This window comes from Lytechinus pictus, chromosome 3, assembly GCF_037042905.1.
Source record: "Lytechinus pictus isolate F3 Inbred chromosome 3, Lp3.0, whole genome shotgun sequence".
Lineage (NCBI taxonomy): Eukaryota > Metazoa > Echinodermata > Echinoidea > Temnopleuroida > Toxopneustidae > Lytechinus > Lytechinus pictus.
Genome location: NC_087247.1, coordinates 23,871,749 through 23,899,238, shown reverse-complemented (window position 1 = coordinate 23,899,238; position 27,490 = coordinate 23,871,749). Strand labels below are relative to the sequence as shown.

General features: G+C 34.9%; 1 protein-coding gene across 1 annotated transcript; it reads left to right on the top strand.

The window, feature by feature from the left end:
- Positions 1-850: 850 nt before the first annotated feature.
- LOC129255765 (protein CFAP20DC-like) lies at positions 851-26,623 on the top strand. The gene is made up of 19 exons (XM_064096672.1): positions 851-1,136; positions 9,997-10,122; positions 10,772-10,858; positions 11,211-11,304; positions 12,865-12,937; positions 13,481-13,595; positions 14,254-14,410; positions 14,800-14,897; positions 15,516-15,597; positions 16,102-16,217; positions 17,183-17,246; positions 18,771-18,902; positions 19,403-20,023; positions 20,533-20,602; positions 21,117-21,234; positions 21,696-22,172; positions 23,421-23,642; positions 24,367-24,449; positions 26,412-26,623. The coding sequence occupies exons 2-19, from the start codon at positions 10,102-10,104 to the stop codon at positions 26,563-26,565; spliced, it is 2,784 nt and encodes a 927-aa protein (XP_063952742.1). The 5' UTR covers positions 851-1,136; positions 9,997-10,101; the 3' UTR covers positions 26,566-26,623.
- Positions 26,624-27,490: the final 867 nt, after the last annotated feature.

Here is a 27,490-nt window from a genome sequence, read left to right as displayed (position 1 = left end):
GATAGACTATTTATATTGCAAAAAAAGAGCTATTCGTGTAATTAATAATGCAGATTTCCGGGCACATACAAATAATCTATTCTTGAAAAATAAAATTCTGAAAATTAAAGAACTGTATACTTTTCAACTTGGACAGTTTATGTTCAAGCTTAATACTAAACAACTACCTTTGCCTCTAATTGATATGTTTTTTAAAAATAGTCACTTCACTCGCCAAGCAAACTCTTTTCATTTACCACTGAACAGAACATCATTTGCTCAAAAAACGTTTATTTTTATGGGTCCTAAACTATGGAATTCTTTTACAATTGATATAAAACAATGCAATTCTATACAAATGTTCAAAAAACGACTTAAATCATTTTTCCTGAATTATTACTAAATATCTAATTCATCAATTACAAATTAAGCCTTTGGTGCTAAGTAGGAAACCTTTAATAATTTGTATACACTATCAATAATTTTTTATAAATATGATGCATATGATTTGTATTATAATGTATATATTACATAATGTAAATATTCTTATGTTTTTTTTTTTTTTTTTTTTTTATTATTACAAAAGAGCAATTCAGTTGCTATAAACACGTAATTACAATATCAGTGGGGGGGGGGGGGCTACATTATACAAGCTCTGCTTTTCAGTTGGCCCTCCCTCCCTTTCAATTATTTATATTTCGATTTGATAATTGTCTATTGTAATTTTATAATGTTATCAATTTTTGTATGTACTTCAAATGTGATTATATGTTACTATGTCAATTGTATCATAATTGTAAATATGAAATTGAAAGTGGAAAATAAATAATTGAATTGAATTAAAATGTAACTTTCATCATGAACAAAACGGGAGATGGGGCTATTTGCAAATTCATTTCAAGAGGTGAAAACCGGTGCTTACGGGTATCCGGCAACTTGGTAACGAGATGCTTCTGCGACATCGCATTTTTGTCGCAACTTGCTCATCATATCTTGGGTGAAAATCTCCCCGGCTGGCTGGCGTAGCTAGCCGCATATTTCACTGCACCGCTCAGCTATTCGGCGTTAGAATCCGCAAGCTAGTTGATGCGGTTGTGTTGAGCCCAACGGCCAACCTCAGCAAGCTGGAAATCTTACAAAAATCAATCAGATAGATGGTGAGTTTTTCATGATAACATTGCTTGCGTTAGTCTTAAGTTCATGTATCAAGTTAGACCAAAAGCTTCAGTCTCTGTATTTTGGTTGTTCCGCTGAACTACGTTGGCTCCACTCAAATGGGGATTACAGTAAAATGTCAGAAATTTTTGAATAAATCCCCAGAAACGACGGTTATTCCTGTCTAGTATCAAGTAAGTTAGGCTGGATCTAACGACAACGTTACATCTGTCTTAAATTAACTTCAATCCGAGGCAAAAATAGTTCGAACAGACAGATCATTTTAATTTGAGTTGTGTGTTGACCCCAAGGAAGCTGGAAATCTTACAAAAATTTAATCATATAGAATCTAGATGATGAGTTTTCCATGATATTGATAACAGTGCTTACATTAATATAAGTTACTTATTCTTATAATCTTAAGTTCATGTAATGATGTATGAAATAAGTTAGGCCTAAACAAAGTTAGAACTTAGATCATGATGTACCGTATGTAGATCTGTCTTACTTACGGTATAGTCACGTATTGTATTACCGGACACTATTGTGATTCCGGACGCGCATATAAATGCGTTCGAAAACAATTTCGTACCGTAAGACTTCCGCAATTCATTTTCACAGATCAATACATAGAACAAGATTGCAAAAACAAGGCGAAAAAATCAAATTTCTACCTTATTTATCTCTAAAATGACAGAAAATGCTTAAAATATCATATAACATAGTTTTGCATTAACAATTGAATGAATTGATATATTTTCTAACGGAAATATGGGCCTGATTTGCCGAATTTCAATCTCGTCGGCTCCTTCGATCCAATGATGAGGTGAGTTGTATTGTGGGTGATCGTCGACGGCTAGTTCTCAAGGTACCGTGCGCGAGGTTTACCGTGAGTAGAGCCGTCGACGATCGGCTGCGCATCGATAGAACTTGATGAGCGTCACGATACGAACGAGCACTGGAAAGTACGTGCCATGAAACATGCAGCTAACCAAAAAATAAAAAATAAATTAAGTTATCAAACACGAATTTATTACCAACATCTGCTCAGATTCGATATTAAAAAAGCAAACAAAAAGTTAAAATTTATTCATGATATGATATAAGAAGAAAGAAATCACAGAAATTTATTCTCACATCATTATAATCAAGGATATCTTTACCCGTCCGGCGCGCGTCCGGAATCATGATGTAATTTGTCGCGCACGAAAGTAATTGTTTTTCGTGGAGGGGTATGCGGCAAGTGCGATGCAAAGAAAATGGTTGGTAAATATAAAATAATTTTATCATATTAATAATTTTCATAATATTTGGAATAGCAAGTGCGAATTTTTCTTGATTTTATTTCTTCTAGTTGTCATTTTTAAAGCACTGAAATAAAGGTGTCCGGCAATAGGATACACTACCATACCGTACTCTTAATAGGGTGTCTGGAGAAAAAAATTATTTTTCTTATTTCAAGAAAATATCACATTTTCTTTGTGAATTTGAAGAGAAATGACCTTCAGACTTACAGAAATGTAACATTTTTGAAAAAAATCCAATTATTGGCTGCAAAAAAGAAGAATGAAATTCTAGGTAAATTTTCAGCATTTCTCTGCCATAGACTGTGTAGTTAAGAAATGGACACACACAAATCCAAATTTTTAGCTTCCGAGAGCTGTTATAAATTTATTATTAATGCCAAAAACTTGTCCATAAAGAGTCCAATAGGATTTTTTATGCTCTATCTGATGGTACGATTTTTATAAAGATTTGGAAACCAGATCACAATGAAAAATTGCGACAAAGTGAAAAAAATTGTGCAAAACAGAAACTTCATTTTCCCATAGAAAACGCATGGAGAAATGGCAATCTCAACACACACAAAAATAAGGGTTTGCAATTTATCTCTAAATCCTTATTTAAAATGATCACATAAACTTGTCCTTACTGTCAAAAGAAGCCCCTGAATTTTCTCTTTCCATACATGCCAAACACAAGTTAATAATCAATTCAGATCACATTTTTCTAGTAGCCTGAACTTCCCCGAAAAAATGTGCCATATTTTCCCCTAAATCAGCCTGTTTTATGCTGACACTTTTCAGTGTGGCTTCAGACACCCTACTCTTAAACAAGTTAAAATTAAATTAACTTAAAACCGAGGCCAAAATAGATTAGATCTAACTAAGTAACTTACTAGTTGTTAGTCGAAGTAACGGCTAATGCCAATGGATCAGTGATTCTGAATCTTACTCACGTATGTTCACGGCCTCAACTAAGTGGAGCGCGCCATTGAAAGGCCTTCTCGCCTAGCCGTATTGTTAGCGACGTTCGTGAGCATCACTTTGCTCACTCTCTAAAATGTCTGCGACATTAAAATCATGAAAACATTGGAATCGTTAAATTTCAGTGAGGCTATGAATGTTTATCATTTACGTTGACTATCAGTGTACCAACATATAGGCCTACCAAATTTAGAATTTCGATGCAATCCCAAAATTGATGAAAATATAACAGAAATTTGATATAGCATTGCAAAATCCTTATTTTTCGAATCCCCTTAAATTTTAAATTTCTTCAAAAGCATCTTAGTACATTTCCTAGAATTTTTCATAACTGATAACGGTGGTGGATTATTGATTCCATTTTTTTTAAGGAAATGACAGGCATTTGAAATCAGGTAAATTTTTGTTATATTTTTAATAGACCAAAAGCTTCGGTCTCTGTTATGTTGGTTGTTCAGCTGAACTCCGTTGGCTTCACTCACCAAATACAGAGACCAAAGTTCTAGCGCGATCTGTACAGGGGACTCAATGGCCATATGTTTATGTGTATTAAGTTCGGATAAAACAGGGCAGTGAAGTTGCGCAACAGCCGAGGTAAGTCACTGTTTTTGTTCCTTTTAACTTGATTTTCCCCGTTTTTGGGGCAATTAATGCCAAGAGGGAATATTAATTTGCATTTCGGTTGGGTTAATTTTCAAAAGTTTGATTCATTGAAGACAAAAATTGAAGAGCCCCGACGTGGGGATTTTGCATTGTAAGTCCCCTAATGGTGGCTGCACGATAGCGAGCCGTCTGTGTACGAGGAGAAATTTAAAAAATAAAAAAATGTTTAAAAACTCCTCGAAACAGACGGCTGCCAGCTGTCTATATCGTTAGATCGAACAACTTACTAATAGTTCTCCGAAAGAAGGGTTATATTCTATTTTTTGTGTTGTAAATGATACATGACGATGAATTTTACGAGTATATCAATGCATGTTGGATAACCTTTTCAACGATGAGTTTCGTAATTGAGAGAAAAATCAAGTTCATTCCTCGCACGCGAGCCGCAGAATGATAAATTTTAGCATGCGCACACGGGCTGATCGCCGTGTCTGCGGGGACGGATATCTAGTCCCATACTGGTGTAAGTTGAGGTCTAAAAATCGTTCGTACGGAGTTCTTAATGGTATTTGTTACCGAACCTTCAATAAAATCAATACTGGTTCCATGGGATATGAGGCTGAAGTTATTTGAATATCCCCTCAGATAGATTTTTAAAAAATCATATATTACCTGCGTCGGGAGTGGCAAATATGCAAAATTATGCCTCTGTGTTTTTAGTTAAACAACATGACTTTTCAACTTAAGAGCTCATTCCTGGCACTTCGACTAAAGATGGATATGGTACTTTATTAATAACGGTTATCCATTTTGTAAAAAACAATATTCATTTACTGCAGCCAACGAGTTCCTGACACATTTCATTTCTTTGACTATAAACTACATTATGAATGTCCCCGGAATGGTCTTAAGATAAAAAAGAAATACCTTTTTTTTAGCAAATGAATATACTTTACTAGTCAGTAAAATTACTGTGTCTTCCTCTTTAATATTTTAGTATTTCATTTACATAGCCTAAATGAAGGAGGATTCGGAACGATTATTGTATGATGATTGAAAGGACTCCTCCCCCCAAAAAATAATAATGAATAAGAATAAATGAATAAACAAATAAATAAATGATTAAATGAATAGATGAATAAATTAATAAATAAACGAATAAATAAATGAAATTAAAAAACAAAAGTCAGTAATCTTTAACAGAATAGTTCGAAAGCTTATTTCCAGTGGGGTCCTCAACACGTATAGAATTATAATTATAAAAGGTAAAATCTGTTTACACTATAAAAACCAATAGGAATTACTATTAAAAATAAATAAGATCTTGAGATGGTATGTACAAGAAATATAAAAAAAAATAGAAAGAAGAAATTAGAAGGTACATGTATAATGTTGTCTCAAGCAGATCGGGAGAAGGGGGCGTTCCTTTCCCCCTCTCTTTCATATAAACCTGGTGAGTTATGTATATTATCTCAATATTAATTCTATAACAAACTACTTAAAATCCCAATTTCATGACAGTTTAACAAAAATTTTGGCTTGCGATTTGCGCTCGCATTGATTGTTGAAAATATATTAACTTGTGCATCATAATTACAAAAGTGCTTTAAATGTCCAGTTTTCAAGCCATAATATTAAGAGATTTCGCTCTCTCATTAGGCTTATTACATTAATAAATAAGATATTAATTTAATAATCACTATGTCATTTTTTCAGAATGGAATATCGACAAGTTCTATTTCGTGCTTAGGAAGAGAAATAGGAAGAGAGTCATCATTTTCATTTGATGACAAAATGTTCTTAGGATGCCCCGGTCCTATATGTCAAAGCTCAAAGGAATAATATTGAAACATATCAGCTTATTTTAAACTGTGATCCATATCCACCTCACAATTTTCCTACAAAGTGCTTGAAATATAGAGCTTAAATTGTCCCTTTTTCAGATCGGAATATCAAATATTTTAAGCTCGCGCTTCGCACTCGCTTTATTGATTTTCATGATAAAAAAAGTAATTTAGAATGCCCAGATTCTAGGTCGCGCATGTTTATTCAGATACGCATCTTGTTCTCTATTTTATACCGTGTTTACACTTGATCGGCTTTTGGTTCAGAACCAAAAGCCGATGCAGAATCGGCTTTTGGTTTATCTTGCACTGCGTTTACACGCTGTTACAGCTCGCGGTTCAGAACAGAACCGCGAGCTGATGCAAAAGCCGATTAAGTGTAAACACGGTATAAATCATCCAATATATCAAACATTTTCTGCTTGCGCTTTGTGCTCGCATTATTAATGTAGAAAGATTTCCAATTATCATTTTCATGATTTACAAAAAATGAACAGTGTCCCATTTTTAGATGTAAATCTCGATTTTTTTTCCGCATGCCCATCGCGCTCGCATCAATTGTTTAGTTATATACTTATCCTTATCACGATTACAAAAAGTGCTTAGAATTTCCATACTTCGTTTAGAAATGTCAAAATTTTCAGCTCACGCTTTTCGCTCGCATTATTTGATTGTTGAAAAATGTAAGGTCTTCATGGCTAACTATAAGCAGCCGTTAACAGATCCCTTTTTGATCAGATAAAAACATATATTAAAATTTTCTGTTCGCGCTTCGCGCTCGCAGTAATTATTTAGTTGGTGGATACACATTTGGTTTAGGATCACAAACATTGCTCAGAATATTGAAATTTTAGGACAAAATACTTGAAAAAAATAGCTCGCTCTTTGCACTCGCACTATTTAAATAAGGCTTATGAGATTATTATATATTTATGTTGATTTATAAGAATAAAGCTTAGAAATGACTATTATAAGACTACCCCTTCAAAGATACAAACAAAAATCAACTTCGAGCGGCCGATCGGGAAAATGTGGCTGAAAAAAATTCGCCCCCCCCCCCCTATTGGCAAAGGCTGGATCCGCCCCTGTCTACTGATAGCTCTTGACGGGGGGATGGGTTACCTATAAATATTATTGTTGAATTTTCAGCTCATTATATTGCTTTGACCCCCACCCCCTTCACACACGTTTTATATATCCCTGTCTACTAACAGCTCTTTATGGAGGCGGGGGGGGGCACCAATTTTTTTTAAATTTTCAGCTCAATACTAGTATATTGCTCTCACACCCCCCCCCCCCCGATCAGATAAATTACGCCACTTGACGTACGTGATTTCAATTGCCATATAGCCCCAAGATCCACTGACTATTCATCTTGCTTACACATTAAAAAAAAATGGAGAGTTTTCAAACTCAACACAAATATACAATAAAATAACAACAAAATGACATACTATAGAAAGAAAGTATCAAAAAAATTGAGAACTTGGTAGAATAAAGAGAATAAAATGTTGAAATTTTTTACCCCCGTCTCCCACACTCGGATCTATTACGTATTAGACAATGATATGAAATTAGGCTGATATGCCTTTATTTGTGCACAATATTCTTAACTAAAGTCATGATATGACCATTGACATATGGGTTATAAATTTTCATAGTTTGATCACACCATATCCACTTTAAATTCCTGGAAATTCCAGCAACAATACATGTTGTCATGGGTATGACACACATTTTCTTTATTGAAAAGTATCACGACACCAACGTTGAAACTGTGCAAAGGCCTTTAAGGGCCTTTAATGGCGAACTCCGCTGGGTTGATACATAGCCTATGGGTGATGAACATACGTGTACTTTGACTGAGTTTTTTATGTTGAGCCCCTGGTATACCCAGTTGTTGTGTGTCCGGACAGGTTGTGTGTCCGGACGATCAATTTTAGAAAGTCATTTGGAAAAAATTACAAGCGAAGTTTCATCAAGTCTTAGTACAAAACGTTAGGAAATATTATAAAGAATTATATAGAAGATGATTACAAGTATTGAATTCATATTTTTAGTGTAACCCAAAGACAAAAAGAAAAACTGTCTGGACACTCGACCCCCCCATTCTACCTCAAGCGATGTTCGTGCAGGCTCCACTCCACTTCACTAACGCTACACTACGCTCCAGGTGGAGCGTAGTGTAGCGGTACATCGGGTGGAGTCTGCACGAACATCGCTAGCTTGAGGTAAGCCCCCGGTTGAGCCTAGCCTTGAGGACTCCATGTCTGATATTTTTAAATATATTGACATATACTTCTTCAGACATGGAGCCTTGACACTCTTTCCATAGACGCTGCAGCGAGACCTACATATACACACCCGGATGGATTTCCCTAGGAAATCCATAGTTAGAGGGTGAAATCGGTTTGTAGGGCTGAATTTTATTTATCTATGAACCTTCATGCGCCTAATGCATATAAAGGTTATGTATGAAGATTCATAGATAAATAAAATTTACCCCTACAAACCGATTTCACCCTCTAACTATGGATTTCCTAGGGAAATCCATCCGGGTGTGTATATGTAGGTCTCGCTGCAGCGTCTATGGAAAGAGTGTCAAGGCTCCATGTCTGAAGAAGTACTATATATGTCAAAATATTAAAAAATATCAGACATGGAGTCCTCAAGGCTAGGTTGAGCCCATGCCATGGCAGCTGGAAATCTTACCATTTGCGGATATCGAATCTTATAGATTAAAGTTAGAGTATAGTCATGGATGGTGAGTTGTATATATTACCTTTGATATTACTTTATATTGATATTACTTTATTATTTATATTGATAACAGTGCTTACATTACTCTTTTGATAGGATGGGGGGGGGGGTCCGTTGTCTGGACACTTAAGCAGATTATCATTTGTTGCTCTGAATTATCTCTAACGCAGGTGGGCTCACTGCCACAGGCAGTGACCCAGGTCAGATAAAAGATTTTCATGACGCAGAGGTAGATCTATTGTGAGTCCACCACATATCGACCACCTCTTTTAAAACCAATCTTAAATTGCGTACCAGTATTACAAGTTACACTATGCATCGGAGAGTAGGCGCAGTGTGGCCATAGTTGCACTAAGAATTGATTTTACGAGAGAAAAGTACAGTGTAGGATAAAAAGGTAAAAATTTTGTCGAATTTATCAAAAATGGATTGACCAGACCCAAACCCCGCTTCAAAATATTTTTTATATCAAGAAATCTGATAGAATCTAGATCTATACCAATATGCATGCACTGAAATTGCAATTACTTGTGTAGTCTGCTTGAGCAGAGCAAAACAAAAAAGGGATATGCGATGCTGAGATGGGGAATTCCCTTTTTTTTTAGCTCACCAAAGAAACACACGGTTCCTGCAAATGCAGCTACAGGTACCGATGCACATTAATTAAGAGATATTATGAATATTCCGAATCAGTTCTAGATCTATATCATCTTGCTGGTTGGTTGTCTCGCTGTTTCCACATTGAGCTATGGAATTATGAAGTAGATCTATATGGCACATGAATTGACAACTGGGGGATATTTGTTCTACTTCTACTAGGAAGACCACAGTACAGTCTGATTTGTCTTCCAAATGGTGCTGAATGATGACCTCAAAGTAGTAATTTTTTAAATATTTCATTGCAAGTCTGACAGTTGCTCCTGATTGATTATAATTAAATATTTGGTATCATGTGAAATAGTAAATTCTAGTCTTTTTTATCCAAACCTGCATGAAAAAATATTTGGGAAAATTGGAAATATTATTATTTTTTTAATTCATGGTTTTCCCATTTTCAATGGGAATCTAAAATCACAGATTTTTTTTTTTTCTTTTTAAAACCAATAGTTGATTATGGTTTTGAATTTCACTAAATATGATATCTGAAAGAAAATGTTTGTCATATAAAAGTCCAAGCCTGGAAGTGAAAATAAACAGCTGTTTTGAGGTTGGGTCGGGTCAATAAAATTTTGATAATTTGTTCATCTCGTCTTTGTGTTTAATCCATTTACCTAATTTCAACACCAAAGTCCAGAGCCTTTTATTTGCACTTATGGCAAACCACATTGGTATAAGTCATTTTGAAGTTAATTTAGATGCCTCTAACTTTCTATCATTTGATCTTGCAGAAATCCAGTCATTAGGGCAATGTCAGATCTAGACTGCAAGTTGATCACTTCTGATACATTTTCTTAGCTAATGGGACTTCAGAGTAGAAAGAGTTTAAACTAAAGATGTTCAAGAATGAATTCCAGGTAAGTAGATCATAGTGACAGGATTCTTTTGACTTAAGGCCTACTTTAAAAAGAATATATAGGCTATGTTTTTCATTACAAAAATGTATTGCTTTAACATAACACCACACAAAAATGTATGTTCCAATTTTTAGATACAAATCAAAATCCTATGGTCAATTCTATTTTTCTGTGGGTGATTACAGATTCATTTATTTTATAACCTGCACATGGGCTAAATTGCTTTCTTTATTCTTTTAATTGATGAAATATACACTGTATGTGTTTTCTAACACATGCATCATGAGAGATGGTATGTCCTCTTAATGCATTATCCAATATTATTTATTGTTGACATTTTAGTTTGATTTTTGGTTCATTTCCTATCAACAATGAACATCATCAAAGTTTTTTTAATTTCAGGAATGTCACTCTGGGTAAAAATCCCAAAATTCAAGCAGGCCCCAGCAACTTATTCTTTTTGCACTAAATATAGACAGATTTTTTTATTAGTATTCTAAGTAACAATTCTTATTCGTTCCCCTATGTGCAATTGATCATACAAGGGGGGGGGGTAAGGTTTCAGAGAATGGTAGATTTGATGTAGATGTCAACATTGACATTGCATTCAATTCAATATTAAAGATGTTTTATTTTTTCCTTTTTGAAGGGTGGTCCCTTCGTGGAAGTATTCAGTTCACAGGGTAAAGAACCCTTATCTAAATGGAAGCTGTCAGGGCAGACTTCTATTCAGAAGGTAAGAAAACAACAACATAAACACATCTCCTACATATATGACTTCTGATTTTTAATTAACCTTTGTTAATAAAGATTGTGTAGATGCAGTTACATATATTTCTGCTAATGTAAAGTTGATTGAATAAATAATAAATAAATAATAAATTTATTCTACAGTGTAGAATTATGATAAAGTGTCACGTCAAGTCATAATTTCAAAGTAAGGATTAAATACTACTGTTGTTCTATCACATCAGTAAATATGAAAATACCCGCATCCCACACATACTGAAATTAGAATGTATCAAATTTTCAATAGTAATCCTGATGAGGCCTTGTCTTTTAAATTGCTCTATGATTTATTTTTCCAGTTATTTGACAAAGAATGCAAGAGTTACATTCACACTCTTGAGGGAGCATCAACAACCACCAAGATACAGCTGCCTAAAGAAAGCAAACAAGCTTGTGAGTTACATTTCATTCTAACAGTTTGGGTGAACATGTATACATTCCAGACATTGGTTATGTTTTTATCCTATATTAGGAGCTCGGCATACTAGGTAAAATTGGTCGCTCAATGCAAATTGTTTCAGTGATGGCCTTGTGCAGCTATGACATCAAGACTGTGTTGTGAGTTGCTAGCTGTATTGGATAGCAGCACAGTGAAAAGTCCATGAACCGCTTAAGTTGGGTGACCCAGTTTACCAGTAGAGCAGAGTGCATCATGTAGACACACTTATTTAGGTGTTACTTTGCCTCGTGGATTCATGACCCTTTGCAATATGTGCATGTGTTAATATATGTACTAAAGGAAATAATTCAAACATAGTCATTGTTGGAGGTTATAGTATTGATATTGTCGTACTTTGCATAATCATTAGAACCATTTTGTTAACTTTTGGGAGAAAGAATAATAGGGACAGTGATTTTCCGCGTTTCCGCGATCGCGGAAAACGGACGGAATTCACGGAAAGGGCCTTTTGAAACGGAAAGTGGCATTTCAAACAGAAAATCACGGAAAACATATTTTCCCTCAAAATACACAGAATAGCAACAGAAATTACTCCAAAATCACAACAAAATGAGAATATTAAATGGCCACAAAACCCCAGAAAACACGATCTCACTTCGCTACTATCATGACAATTCACACGTCGTGACTGCACTCGACATCAGCACACTCGATTGCACCCCGCACCCGTACCCGGCCGGCCAGGTTGGGCTTCACATGCACACATATCGTTCAACTACACGGTCGTGTGTTGCTGCCCTCTACGTTTGAAGATGTAACAGCATGATATCGTGGTCTTAAAATCCAAGATGGCGGATTGGCAAAAGCCGTTGACTGATGATAACGATGTCCAAAAAAACCCAAAATTATCGATGAAATATCATTTCACCTTGAAATAATGTGAAAGGTGAGGATGTATGCATGCTAAATGGGTTTGTAAAAATATTTTATGCACCCGCATAGATCCGATTAGAACGGATTCTATTGTGTTGTTGGTACAGTAGCAGATACAAATTTTGACCAGTGCGAGTGTACGTGTTGTGATTTTGCTATTCAATGTGTAAACGGAATTGTCACTTTTCCGTGTGTACAAAGTCTATGGGGAAACGGAATTTCCGTTTTCTGACATGCTGAAACGGAATTTGAGATTTTTCTGAAACGGAAAAGGCAATTTTTTGAAACGGAAAATCACTGTCCCTAGAATAACTGTGTTTGGAGACTTGTAAAGAGGGGATCTTGCATTGACTAAAGAAAGAGAATTGAAATGTTAAACAGAAAGGTTATGAACAAAACTCTTAATGAGAAGCTTAGGAATGTAAGCGATGTTATTCTTCCAATAGTTCCTGTAGAGCCGTTTTAGGACATCAAATTACCGCTCCTTTACTTTAAACTTCAATGCTAATGGATTGCTGTACATGTATGTTTACTGTCAGATGTAAACACTATTTCATTGCAATATTTTCAGCTTATGTAGTGTCTTTTTGAAGCCATAAATGTACTCTTATCCCAAACAGTGTTGCTTATTCAACGGTATCTGGTAATACAGTCATTCATCCCTCTTGGTCAAGACTTCTCCATGGAACTGGGGTAAGTATTTCCTTGTGATTAAACAAGTACTTCATGTCAAGGGAGTATAATCAGAAAATATTGACAGTTTTGTTAGGTTCACAGGATTGAATGAAAGTTGCTGGCTCTACCCTCTTCGAGCTTGAAACTTGTATGAAATCATCACAAACTTAATTCGTGAAATGAAATTATATTTGTTAAAAAAGTGTATAAAAAGTGCTTGTGTATTACGACTACATTGTTAATAGTCATGTATTGAATTTTCTTATTGAATCAGTTGCAGATTTTAAATGCAATTCCTTGTTTATTTCAATCATAGTTATGAATTCTTTTTATATATTCATTTGTAGAAGGACCCAGCTACTGGTATGTGTATGGGTCCTGTTTCATAAATCTAATTATTGATGATAAATCCTGAAATTCCAGGACAAATAGCTATTGGCCTTTGAAATAACTGGATTTCATTAACAGTAGTTTACAACTTGCTATTTAAAGTGTTAATAAAGCAAGGCCCTGTTCTTTCATTAAGTTTAAAGATGATGTACAATCTGGTTATGTTCTCAGGGTCACTGATATGGGCAACAACAAGAGACGGTTGTTTTTCTCTACTGCTCAGAAGGAGACTTCTGCAACACCACTCCATGCTAAAGTACCTCTCACCATTATTAAGAGAGCAATTGTGAGTACAAACTCAAACTTCAGGGAATCTGGAGTATTGCCTGTAATGGAGAGAAGTGAAGATGTTATAAAAGTACTGCTTTTTTAACATGGGATTATTGTGTGTGCTTTGTGATATGTGAATGTTGTTCCACAAGCTATGAGCAAGGGCTGTGGACTGCTTTCTTGATGGATTTAAAGTGACAAATGAACATGCAGGTGGGTGTTTCATAAATCTGTTCGTAAGTTAAGAGCGACTTGAAGAAGAACGACTGGTGAACCTGTCTTGCATGCTAAATAATCACCAATGAATATTAAATGGTGAATATCATTTACCCAAAGAAAGGATCACCAGTCGTTCTTAAAGTCACTCTTAACTTATGAACAGCTTCATGAAATGGGCCCCTGGTCTAGGACAAATTGAATGGCGGTTCAAGGATGGAGCCCTCTTTATTGTGTTGTGTATAAGTTTAACTAGAAATAAATGAAGAAAATTACTGTCAAGCTTTGACTCCATGTGATGTTGAAGATTAAAATTGTGCTGGTATAGTTAAATGACATTTTTTAAATGAGTATAGACTATTAGGTAAGACTAAAAACCAATAATTATCTAGAGATTGGATTTAGTCAGATCATAATGTGAGATCATAATGTGATGTGTAACCTTTCCATTTCTGTAGTGGCTAAATCTTACTATTGACATGGTTTCACTTGTTGGTGAGATGTTCAGGGGTCAAACGTTCAAGTCACTTGATACCATCATCATCTCAGCATGCTGTAAGCTCAGGAAGATATTCACCTTGAAAGACCAACCTGGAGATACCACTGATGATGACGGTAAGCAACTCTAAGATAATTGATCTTTTGTATCTTCTAAAGAAACCCTTCATTGATATGCTGAGATTGCTACGCTCACTCTAGGGGACCTGTCAAAGCCTTCCAATTTAGGACCATTCTTTCTTTGGACCTTTGTTTTATTCCATCAAAGATATTGGGAGAATACCAAATAAGGAGTGTTGCCTCTTACTGATCTGACCAACATGATATGGTATATACCACTAACAATTAAGAACTTTACAAAAACTCTTTGTGTAAACACCCATGTAGCAAGAAATAAAGCGAGACCAGTGATATACTTTTTATGTACGGTAGCTAAGTCAGTATGTATGCTGTACTGGTAAATGACACTTTTTAATAAACATTCATGTTTTTTTTATATTCTACAGATTTGTATGATTGTACGCCATTAACCAACAGTGCTTCAGATATTTCACCTGTACCAAAAGCTTGCCAATTTACTTCAGATGTTCCCTATCACACCCAGGTAAAGCACCAACTCTAAGATCATTAAGAATGATCTTGATCTTATTCATTGAATTGTAGAAAAGATTTGTTGTTAACAGAAATACAAAGTGATTTCTTTTAAGATTACATAAGCCTACATACAATTATGTGATGTAACAAAATTATTTATTTTTGTATAGGTTGCATGTAATCTATTATGTAATAATGGTTTTGAATTGAAAGTTGGTTTGATTTTTTGTTTTTCAAATTTGTCAACAATTCAAAATGCCTGGGCGCTTGAGCATTCAGGTTAGGAGAGGTGTGAGGGGGGTTTGATGATAAAGTTGAAGTTTCACTTGACATCTTTGTTTCTCATTTTTTATATATTTTGTGCATGTGATAAAAATGTATGATGATCTGATGAATTCACCTTTTCTTACCCATTAATTTTCAGATTTTATGCTAATGGTTCTTATTATGAATAAATGAAAAAGTGCTTACAGATGTTTGTTTAACACTTAATACTCATGTTTGTTTAACACTTAATACTCATGTAGCTAACACTGCCATTTCCTTTTGAAAAATAAAAAAACACATGCCATCTCTTTGAAAGCACCATTACCAATACTTGATATTTATATTGTGTTTCATTCCTTAGATTCTTTCAATGTCTAAGTTAAGACATGCTGAGTTCAAATTAAGAGGAGACGGAAGCAGGCCTTCATCATCCAGTGAACCTGGTAAGAAAAAATAACTTTATTTTCTTCAGCATTTCAAAAGTTAGTTTTACGTTCGAGGTTTATATGCAAATGAATTTTAGATCTCCTCTTACACAGGGAGGGGTTACAAATGTTTGAACAGAATTATGATGTTGCTGGGTTTAATTGAACCAATTTTCAAGAAAGGCCAAGCAGATTTAGTAAAATCAGATAAGTGGAATCATAGTATCACACATTAGAGACGTTCTACTATGTCTTCCATTGTGTACCAAATGATTATCCACATGAATTCATACATTGGGGAGTATACTTTTAAGTGTAGACCTACTGGTACTTCAATGTTTATTTGTTGCTACAGATATTTAGAGGCTATGGCAACCTGCATAGTGCTGTACATAAGTAATATCTGAACCTGTTCTTGTTGATGTTTTTTTTTTTTACAATTGTTTATATTTTCTATTGAAAAAGATGTCACCAAACTTTTGTTGGAGCTTATTTTAATATCACACTTGATATAATTTCCAGATTTGAATTCCAGTCTGAGGGCCAAAGATGATAGACCAACACACATAGCATTTGGAACTAAAGTATATGCTCCTCAAACATCATCTGGGAGAAAGGTATCTGCAAGAGAAAGAGAGGTAAGTAATGGCTAGTTTGTATTGTAGATCATGATGCATCATGGGAGATGAAGGAAAACATAAGGATCAGTCTGTCTCGGCAGGTGTAATCCTTTATTATACTGTCCAATGAGAGACCATATTCAAAAGAATAGAGAATGTGGTTAATACTTCATTCTCCAATTGGAACAGAAGAAATGTTATGATGTTCTGAGCTCCACAGCGCAAGGGTTTTTCAATCAATCTTTGCATGGCAGTGGCCAATAAAGATCATATGACACCTAGATAGATACTTGTCATTTGATTGGTTGTTTGATATTGATCATTCAGTCCATTTTACAATGACATCATCATCCATGCAATTTAGGATCCATTCATCGTGCAATTTTTGATCCATACAATTTTGTCCATTGCACGCACGCACCGAGACAGTGCAGCAGGCACCACAAAACAAACTCGTGTTTGAAGCGGGCATGTTCTATGTACACGATAATCAGCAGACCGAGCGCACACTGCATGACCACTTTTGCATCAAAATTAATTAATTTCATATGAAAAAGAATAAATTTTTAGGTGTCGTATAAACCAGATAATGAATGTTCTTTCCATTCATGCAATGGACAGAATACTTCATTTGGTGAAAGATGAAATGAATGATACATTCAACTAGGCTACGCCTCGTTGAATGGATCATTTCATCTTTCACCTCATGAAGTATTCTGTCCATTGCACTCATGAACATTCATTATTTGTATATTGTTGCATGTAAATCTTGTTCGGAACACTGACCAAGAACTAATCAGAATTGCTCTCTCATTTTTCTAATCCAATGTAAACATTTGTATTATATCCCCTGGCCTGGCTCTGTTTTATGAAAGGTGTAATATATATATGCAACTGTCATCCAATCAACTAGGATTTCTTAGCCTGTAAACTGTCATTGATTACAGCTCATGTCATTCATGAATTTGATTTGATATTTTCAGAGTTCAGGTCACAGTGGAAGTAGACCAAGTCGATCGTCACATTCCAGGTCACAGGCATCAGATGGTGAGATTTCCATCTTCTGTTGAATTATCTTAATGGTACAGTTGAGGCCAAAAGTTTACATGCACCCATGGAATTCAGTGAAATTTGTTTGCTTGCCCAACATTGTAAAATTCACTGTATCTTCAGAAATATAAATACTACCATGACGAATTTGGTATCAAATGAAACAGCATATTGAGCCATTTCACGTGATTGGAATGCCGTTGGGATCAAAGTATGTTTCAGGTGGAATTTTCTTTGAAGAAAAAAAGTAATATTCGTTCCAGATGTATTCTATTGTTAGTTATTATATTTTCAAACATCATTTCGTAGAAATATATAAATGTCAAATCTATGATTTATATTACATTTTCTACCATGGTATGTAACCACTGAACTAAAAAGTGTAATCTGAAATGTTTGTGTTGAGAGGTAACTTGTACAAATATGAAATGTTTTGTCAAGATTTTATTTTTAATTTGTCTAAAATATAAAGATTTTTTGGGGAAAAAATGACACCTAAATATTTTTCAGCCCATGGTGACAAAGCAATTTGATGAAGGGGCATGACATACTCATTTGTTTGATATCAAATTCATCATGATAACACACATATTTTATAAGATACAGTAAATTTTATGATGTTTGGCAAGTGTCAGGTTTTCTTTGAATTTCCTGGGTGTGTGTATGTTAACTTCTGGCCTCAATCTGTATATATGAACAATAAATGAGAGGAAGATCATTAAGTAGCAATAGAAATTGAGTTACAACTGTCAACATAATATTATGCAGCTTCATAGTTACCTTTTCCTTATATTTCCCAATTAGTTGGATTTAAGACAGAAGTAGAACATGATGTACAAGTATATACAGTAATTTGCATTGTTATACTTTGAAGGGCCTATCCTATGGGATGAACCTAACCACGTTTACCATGACACCTTTGGTAACTACAGACGAAAAGGGTTTATGCTTCCACTGATGCTATATTCAGTAACTGCTGCATTGTAGGGGTTCCACGGTACACCATGTATTCTTTACTGGGCATGTATTGGTTTTGATATGGACCACCCAAATTTGACTTATCGACAAGTGTATTTTTTCGTCTTCAAGAGAAGAACACACTGTTGAAACGTCAAGTTTTGGTGGTCCCTACAGGACCAACACATGCCCATCAAAGAATACATGGTATACCATGAAACCTCTGCACTCTCTTTCTTTTTCACCATGGAAACCTTGCTGCATACTAGTAACCATTGAGACCTACTGGTGATTGTTTAAAGTCTCAAGAGATTTCTCTTACTTCCTGGAGACCTGGATAAATTCCAGGAGACATCTCTGAAATACACAGAGACTAGAGTTTCCACAAGTTTGTCATGTAGTCTACAGACAATTTGATGTCTTTACAGTGATTAGGTGACTCTAATACAGCTCTCATTCCATCTGCATTGCTGAGATAAAGTATTTATTGTCACTTTTACAAATATAGATTCTTCAAACGATAAAATACAAATATTACACATTTTCTCATCTATTCCTCCCTAGATCCTTTACCTAGTGCACGAGGTGTAGCTCCTCCTATTGGTGAAAAGGTAGACAAACTAGTTGTGCATGGCCACACTCGTCAGCAGTCAGATCCAGGAACTGAGATTGACAATCCAGACAAAGTTGATAAAGGTGCCTTTTAGTTGATATTCTTGTTAGACATACTGTATGATAATTAAAATCCCTGCTGTGTGAATCTAATTGTATTTTATTTATCTATCACAAGCATCAACAACACATGAACAGCAGTCTGTTATAATATACCCTTGGTGTTATCATAAAGCTCGTTGTGAAATTATACATGGCATTACTGAAAAACTTGAACAGGAGGGGCTTAAAGGCATAACAACAAATGTATTTATTTATATTCTGATAATCTTGAAGGAGATTAAGAAAAAGACATGTCATTGGCTTCATAGATGTTGATAAGGTATTAAAATGTTAATTTACATTTGTATACTGTCATTTTAACAAATAGATTGAGAATATTAAGAATGCTATGCTGAAGTTTTTAATACCATCATAAAATTAACTCCCTCCAAGGTTTGATATTTCATTGATTGATATTCTGTCTACCAGAATAGAGCTTTGCTAAAACCTTGCTTTATAATCTGTAACTTTTAAAATCAAAGATACTTTAACTGGGAGTAAGACTTGGACAGCACCTGTAATCAGGGAGGATTCTGCAAGGCATCCACACCCACCCAGGGAGAATTCGGGTGGAAAGTCACGCAGAGTTGTCAAGGTTCGTCCAAGCAGCGGGAAGAAAAGCGATGCCTCGGAATCAAGCGATGTGGACCTGACCTCAGCCAGAGGGAAGCAAAAATTCAGCCTAAGAGGCAACACCTCGGGTGCTAATACCTCAAATGCCAATAAGAGTGATTCAATGGCCGCTTTGTCCACTGGCATGCAGAACATGAACAGCAAATCAGCAGGAAGAGGTAGGACTCGTTTAGATAGCCTGTCTGAATCGGACGATCACCAAGAGGCCATTGGAGATGGGCGCAACGGAAGACTTGCCTCTGGGCGCAGTAAGATCCCTCGGAGAAGGAAGAAGGACAGAAGCAACGGTAGCAGTAAAATGACTGGTGTGTCAGAAAAGGAAGAATTGGTAGGAAGTGATAATGTTGGCTCAAGGACTGCTAGATCAAGAGACAAGAAGGAGTCATCAGATAGAGTTACTTCAGTGCAATCTGTGGAAGGGAGAGTTGTAAAGAATGGTGATGATATTAGTGTGAAGATGGGAGAATCAGGTAGAATTATTTTCTTGTCTTTCTGTGTATTTGTTATTATAAATATATTTCAAGAAACCTCCTCTACAAAGGAAACTTGTTGGTGCTCAAAAATATTTTTTTTTTTTATACAAAATTAAAGTCATAGCTGACCTTGTTAGTGTTGAACTATTTGAAGTTAAGTGTGTAATATACATGTATATTTCTTATTCAGCAAGGGTTAAGGCAAAAGTAGTAATTACATGCAGTCAAGAATTAGATTGTTATAGTGCAACATGTAGAGTATCCTTATATTCATCACATACATTTACCAAGCAAAGTGCTAAGCCAAATGATATTCCTGTGATTCTATTAAGAATATATTTTGCATACAACAGTATTTAACATTTGATCAAGGCTTTTCATTTATATACCAGTTCAAAACCTACTGAATTTGCAATGTTTTCCACTAAACGTACATCAAAAGTGTTTATACATAAATATCACATTTCCTGTCTCTTTGTCCCCCTTTCTCTTTCCCTCCCTCTTAGATTCAGGTGTGGCATTCTCAGTTGAAATGTCTGAACCTGAAGGCAGTCATTCTGTTGTATCTTCAAGCAGGTAAAATTTAAAGCTTGTCTCTCTCACACATTTGACGACATGGAAATTGTGTTGGTGTATAGTGCGATTTCAATCAACAGAAGTGTGTGAAATTCTATGCAAAGTATTTGGCACATTCCTTATTTGAATTTGGTACTGCTCGTATACAAACCCCCCCAAAATGGAACGTGCGAATGCTTGTAATAGAAGCATCCATGACCAGTAAATTCAATCAGAGGTTCTTTCGAGGATTTTTCTATCAAGATTTCTATTGCAATGATTATGTTCACTCTGTCTGTGATATCCTTAAAATTTCTAATTGTGTTTGCATGGAGATTCTACCCACATTTTTGGGGCAGAAATACAATTTTCCTCAGAATTGTAGCAAAGAAAGTGTATTGAGATGAAGACACATCTAATTGAAGTTTGTGATGATTCAGTTTTAGGTAATTTTTAAACTTGATATCTGTCCCAAGCATCTCATCATACAATTGAGTTTCTGACTGATTTTTGATATTTTGTGTTTGTTCTGTAGATCAATTAAAACAGATGGTAAAGATAAGAATGCCCTTTATACATTCATGTCACCTCCTCACACTGTTCCAGTTCGAGCACCAGACAATTCAAGACAACTAGATCCAAGTAAACTTCAGGTAAGTAAAGTTAGCTCTCTGCTTTATATATGAATTCATCGATAGGTTATGAAGCTTAGATCTTTTGAATCAATGAAAAAATTAATTTTCAATTGAAAAATGTCAATTATTACAAAAATAACTTTTCTCTGCCTTTCTTTCCATATATATTTCCTCAACGTTGTTGAAGCCAATTGGATTGCTTTTGAGATTGTCACTTACACTATCAATAACAATACATTCTTATATAGATGCTGATAATTGATTTTGCAGAGTATTTCTTTGAACAAGAAGATTTAGTGTGAATAAAAAAAAACCCACATATATCTGAATTAAAAATTTTCTTTAGTATTTACCCAAGAGAGGAGTATTGTTTATGTAGAGCTTGATAAATTGTGACATTATTGTTGCGTGGATATCTAATCATATTTATTTCTGTAATATCTCCATGGAATACCTGTTTCATGATATGTATATTTCAGATGAAAATGCAAGCCATCCTAGATAGTTCAACTCCAAGCAACCTCAGTGAGGACAAACACAAGGACAACTTTGACACTGTGAAACAATCATCCAGAGAACTTATTAGTCCCGAGACGGATTTCTTGAGACACGCCCAGCTGAACGATGACTCTGATCTTGAAGACGATTGGCAAGGGAACGGTAGATTGAATGTCAATAGAACGATTGAGCGTTCGCGGTCACGTTCCCCGAAGAATAGGATAGGTGATGATGATGGAAATGAAAACATTACTTCAATGCCTGAGAGCAGTAGATCTAATCAACGTCAACAGCCGTCGATGAGTTTATCACCAACGTTACGTCGGAGTAAGCTTGCTTCCTTGGCTCAAAGCCAAGGAGGGGCATCGCAGCAACCTGCTAGGCTTTCTGTATCAAGGATGAGTATCAGATCAAAACACCTCAAAGAAATACCAAAGGATGATCCAAGGGTGTCTGATGTAAGTAGTAGTAATAAGTTTTTTATTTCTAACTTATATGAATGTTTTTTTCAAGTGTCAAATAGGTAATTAAAGAAAATGAGTACTGAGTGATTGTTGTGGGAATAAGATTGCATGAATGGAAGAGGGTTTTTTTAATTAGCACCTTTTGAATTTTATCATAGTGATTAGTAAAAATATCACAGTTAAAACTACCTTACAAAAAGTTGAATAATCACCTTGCACATGACTCGTATTGGATATATGAAAAATAAAAAAAAATGAAATTTTGGCAGAACATTCATGCCAGGTTGCATATGAGTCTATGTACTCAGTTATGTTTTTAGTGTCATCTATGGAGAGTTAACAAATTTGTTATAAAATTTATAATTATCATATCTCACACTAAGCACCTATGTTCTTAAACAACTGCTTATTTTCCCAGTGAATTTTGAATAATCCATTGATTTCATAAGCACATAATCATCAACTGTTTATCATCAAAGCTCATTTTGCCCCCTCTCCCTAGATCTAGATACAATTGGCATTGAGAAGTGTTTGCACATTTGACCCAAATCTTCTAGTGATACTGTCTTAGACTGTCTCAAAGAACATATCAATGTTTGATGGTGAATTATGTAGGAACACAATGAAATCATTTACAAAACATCACTGGGAGAAATACATATAAACATTATTCAATTCTCTTTTGATTCTCAGTGAACATTTGGTACAGCATCTTTAGATTTAAAAACTGTTACATCAAATGTCACACAACTGACATGATGTTTTAGAGAAGAATCATGTTTTGTCAATCAGGATCTGAAAAATGCCTTGAGCATTGATCTCTGCCATCACATGATTGTTGATAGAAAAGCAAACTGATGTTAAGCAGCCAAGATAACCAGAAACAGTTCGATATTTTATTCTTCATGCTTTGCTTCAAGATCAAACAGAGCATTTAATTGTGGAGGTTTGAGCACCTACAAAATAGGAGGGGGAAAAAAGAGTAAGAATAGAAGATTTTTATGATTTTATTTTCTCATTTCATTTATTGAAAACAAAAATAAAAGAGAAACTAGCTTTAAAAACATACAAAAAAAAACCATATGGTCAAGACCAAAATGCATCAAATTTTCTCTCAATGGATCCCCATACTTAAAACAATACCATGTTATAAGTAGTATGTTAATAGCTTGGAGAAAATCAAATCTTAAGCACCAAATTACACCATGCATCATCAAATAGAATCAAATGATTTCTCCACAGGACTATGACTGGAGGAAATACCAATCTAATAACAGTTCGCTGGCCTCTTCACTTGAAGCCAACATGCTGGCAAGCCTTAAGAGACAACAGCTTGAAGAGCTCTATGAAGATCGTAATGAGGGAGCAGCGAACAATAGCTTTGAGATTCACAATTATGGTGACGATGATGAGAGCAGCTCCAGTGATGATACCAATACAACCATTAGCACTTGGAAACCACCGGTATGAATTTAATCTCATTTCATTAGATACAAATATGTATTTTACAAATGTCAAACTGATCAATTGTAGTATGATTATTTAGAATTTTTTTATTATTTTCTTCCTTGCAAACAAAAATAATGAATTAAAGCATTTGGACTGGAAGACATATGCTAAAAATATAGGTCACTCATGGTTTAAAGTATGTTTGATAGATTGTATAATACACTGAAACTGGGCAGGAATTGGGCAGAGCTTAGTGAATACAGCACACGTTTATTTGCGTTGGACAAATGCATAGTGACACATTATACATCACAGTGCTACCAATGAAGAGAGTAAAATGTGTTACCTATTGCAAGTGTTCATAATGTGGGAATAATGTGCTATGATATTTAGCTGATCACCACTGATGATTGTTTGTACTATCCATCATGAGTGGGAACAATGTTTGATTTTTTGAGAGTCAATTTGTCTTATTAATTTTGCATTTGTTAGCAATTTAATCTATGAGAAGTTTCATGCATCAGAGTGAAGATTGTGGAGAATTATTACCAATGTGAATTTCATGACATTATTCTAAACAGCATCTTTTACTTTCAAATTATGAGATATGAATTTAGAAATCTTGTAAACGCAGAATCCCTCAGAATCTCCAATAGCATGCGTTCCATGTTTCCTTCAAGTATTTTAAACTCTAGTTTGTACATAATCCATTTTGTAAATATTTTCCTTATATTCATAGGATAATTTGAGGAGAGGCAAAGGTTATCAAGAAGAAATGAATTATGCTCCAACTGGCAACCCTCTTATGCAGTCAAATCCAAGGTGAGTACTGAGGAGTGTGTAAATTTTCATGCCTCTGCCCACCATAGATAATTGCTGGAGGCATTACTAAACTTTTGATTTGCATATTCACTAGTCGACTGTGACAAACAGATATGACGTAAGCAGCCCAATTTGAAGCAGTATGAATACGCATCTCAGCTCATCATTTGTAAGAGATTTCTCGAACCTGTTCACTCTTGTTATGGTGTTCGGACTGTAACAAGTCAACTATACAAAATATACAATAACACAGTAGAAGTCACAAAATGGATCCCATTGACTTTATTCTGCAAGCAGAGAGTAGTTGAAATGTAAATTGTCTAAAAGTAACACATTTTTTTTGTCTGTGATTCCCTTATGTCAAAATTGTCGCAAAAAAATTCATAAAAGAATCACAGTTTAGTTATGTATAGATAGTCTGTATAGATTTATGTCCATGCCTCATCAACCATGCTTTGTAAATTTGTTGTAGTCCTCTAGAGAATGTGCATATTGATTTCTCACTATTATCTTTTGGGGTTGTCCCTGTGTCCGTCTATCTATCCAGTGGTGCTTGAACATTCCGACAAGACAAAGCTTTAGGAGGGGCGAACTATTGTGTGTAAACATTGGTTTGACCCCCCAACTCTTTTTTTTAATCTAAACATTTTGGCACCATTGTATCTATACCGAAGAATTGTTTAATGGATCAATTTCAAACTTGTGTCATTTATACATACTGGAGTGGCAGTTGTCCGATTAGATATTGGGGGTCACAAGGTCAAAGGGCATAGAGGTTAAAGGTCCAATAAATTAGAATTAAACTCCAGTTCATGAATGAAGTATATATATATTAGATCTAGCAGTGGCAGCGGCCAAGATTTTTTACTGCACTGTCAAGAATCCATTTCTTTATCTGCTTATTGTCTAATCTTTTATTTTTGATTGATTGATTGATTGATTGATTGATCGTTTATTCCATTCTCATAAAAACATATTTACACAATTATTACAAACAATGCATATGTATATACAAATATTAAAATCGAAACAATAATGCATAAAAAATGTTCATCATTTACAAAGATTAATAATGGAAAAGGAGAACCTTTGGAAAAGCCTGATATGGCTTTGCAAATTAAAAGTTCTCACAAAAATATGTATAATTTACATTAATATCTTAGAACATATTCTGTTTTTGATGCATATATTTTGGTTTGATATTGTATTTACATATTCCTTTAAAATTTAGAATTAATGACTCTCAGAACTCCATCTGGTTTGTTAGTCAGGTGACCTGGTGCCTGTTGCACAGTGAGTTGCACTTAAACACAACTAAGAAAAATAATAATGATAATAATAATAATTAGACTTATATCGCGCCAAATCCACTCTGTAGAGTGCTCAAGGTGCTTTTTAGGAAATTATAAAGGAAATTAAGAAGAATTGAAGAATTTGAAAGTTCCAGAGGTCAAGCACTGTTTAATGTTTTCAGGGAGGCTATTCCACAACTTGGAGGATGAGTGAACAAACGATCTTTCCCCCCAGGTTTTGGAAACTTTGGGGGTAACGAGGAGGAGGAACGTAAGAGGAGGAACGTAAGGATCTTGAAGGGGTATAACTTTTGATCAGCGAAATGAGGTACTGGGGAGAAGAGCCATGGACACAGTGGAAAGTTAACAACAAAATCTTGAACATAATACGTTGTTTTACAGGGAGCCGATGTAAGGATCTTAAAATAGGAGTAATGTGAGTGCACCTGGTGGATAGAGAAACAATGCGAACGGCAGCATTTTGAAGCTTCTGAACATGAAATAGTAAAATAATCAAGCGCAAGTCTAAATGTGTGCATCTGATTGGCTCAAAATCAGGGTGAATTTGATTTCAACTCTTTTTGTTATTGGCTCCAGTATTAGTTTGAAAATTAATTATCATAATTTCTCCCACTAACTATTAGAATATTATTGTTTGGTACTTCTGCAGAGACTGGTCCAATCTCTTTAGTCCACCCATTGTGCTACCTAGTGAGAAGAAGCTTCAGAATGAACAGTCCCAACTTTCACCTGTCAATGAGTTTGGATCAGGTAAGCATATCAGTCATAACCACTTAATTGCTATAGGCTATATCGCGGAATGAAACCATGATGCTAAGGCAATTTTTTCGTTTTCTTGACATACAAACAAACTAACATATGAAAAACTAAAAAATTCAAACTATTGTTATAACTTAATCATCCCTATCCTTCACTATAGCCATCTTTAAAACAAGTCACATCCCACTGTAAGATGCCATTTTGAACTGTAATGATGTGTATGGTTGGATCTGGGCCCTAATAAAAACTTGGGGAAAGCCCCAATAATTTTTGTGGAATAGCGCCATCTTGATTTCAATATTATGTACTATTTGAACTGTAGAATATGATGGTGGTCCCCAAGTCTGCGCACCTAACGTTTTGAGTTAAGAATTAATTTGAATTTCTTTTTATTTCACAAAATCTTTCAGTTGATAATGTTCCTTATGTTATTATGAGTAAGTGGGCCAAATATCTCATAAAAATTTATATGAAATTAATGATTTTCTTAGAAAAAACCTCAGGCAGTCATTTTCAAATTAAAAAAAAATGGTGCCCCATGTCTGCGCACCCATTCACTAGACGCTGTCACATAAAATGCCCAAAATTCATTATTTTTCCACCATTTTGAGTCAGATATTTTTATTAATATTTACGCTATGTATTGCATGTGAAAAATTTGTGTTCATTGCGTATCTTTTTACTAGAATAGCGCAGATACGCGTATGCATAGACAAGGGGGACTGCGCAGACTTGGGGGAACTTGCCATATAAATAACGCAGTGCTGACGCTTTAAAACAGACAATAGGAAGAGCATATAACATACATGTACTACGTGCTCCATGCATAATGGACACTCACCAAGTACATGTATGTTATTTATACCCATTCCACAGTCAAGTGGTGAAAATCAATTATCATAAAGTAACAAGCTTCTAAAATCTTGCTATTTAATTAGCTAATAGCAACTGATTGCAAATTTCAACTGA

Coding starts and splice junctions, on each gene's coding strand:
- LOC129255765 (XM_064096672.1), top strand. CDS start 10,102: ATGTTCAAGAATGAATTCCAG. Junction 15,598..16,101: donor TTCATCATCCAGTGAACCTG/GTAAGAAAAAAT, acceptor TATAATTTCCAG/ATTTGAATTCCAGTCTGAGG. Junction 22,173..23,420: donor ATGATCCAAGGGTGTCTGAT/GTAAGTAGTAGT, acceptor ATTTCTCCACAG/GACTATGACTGGAGGAAATA.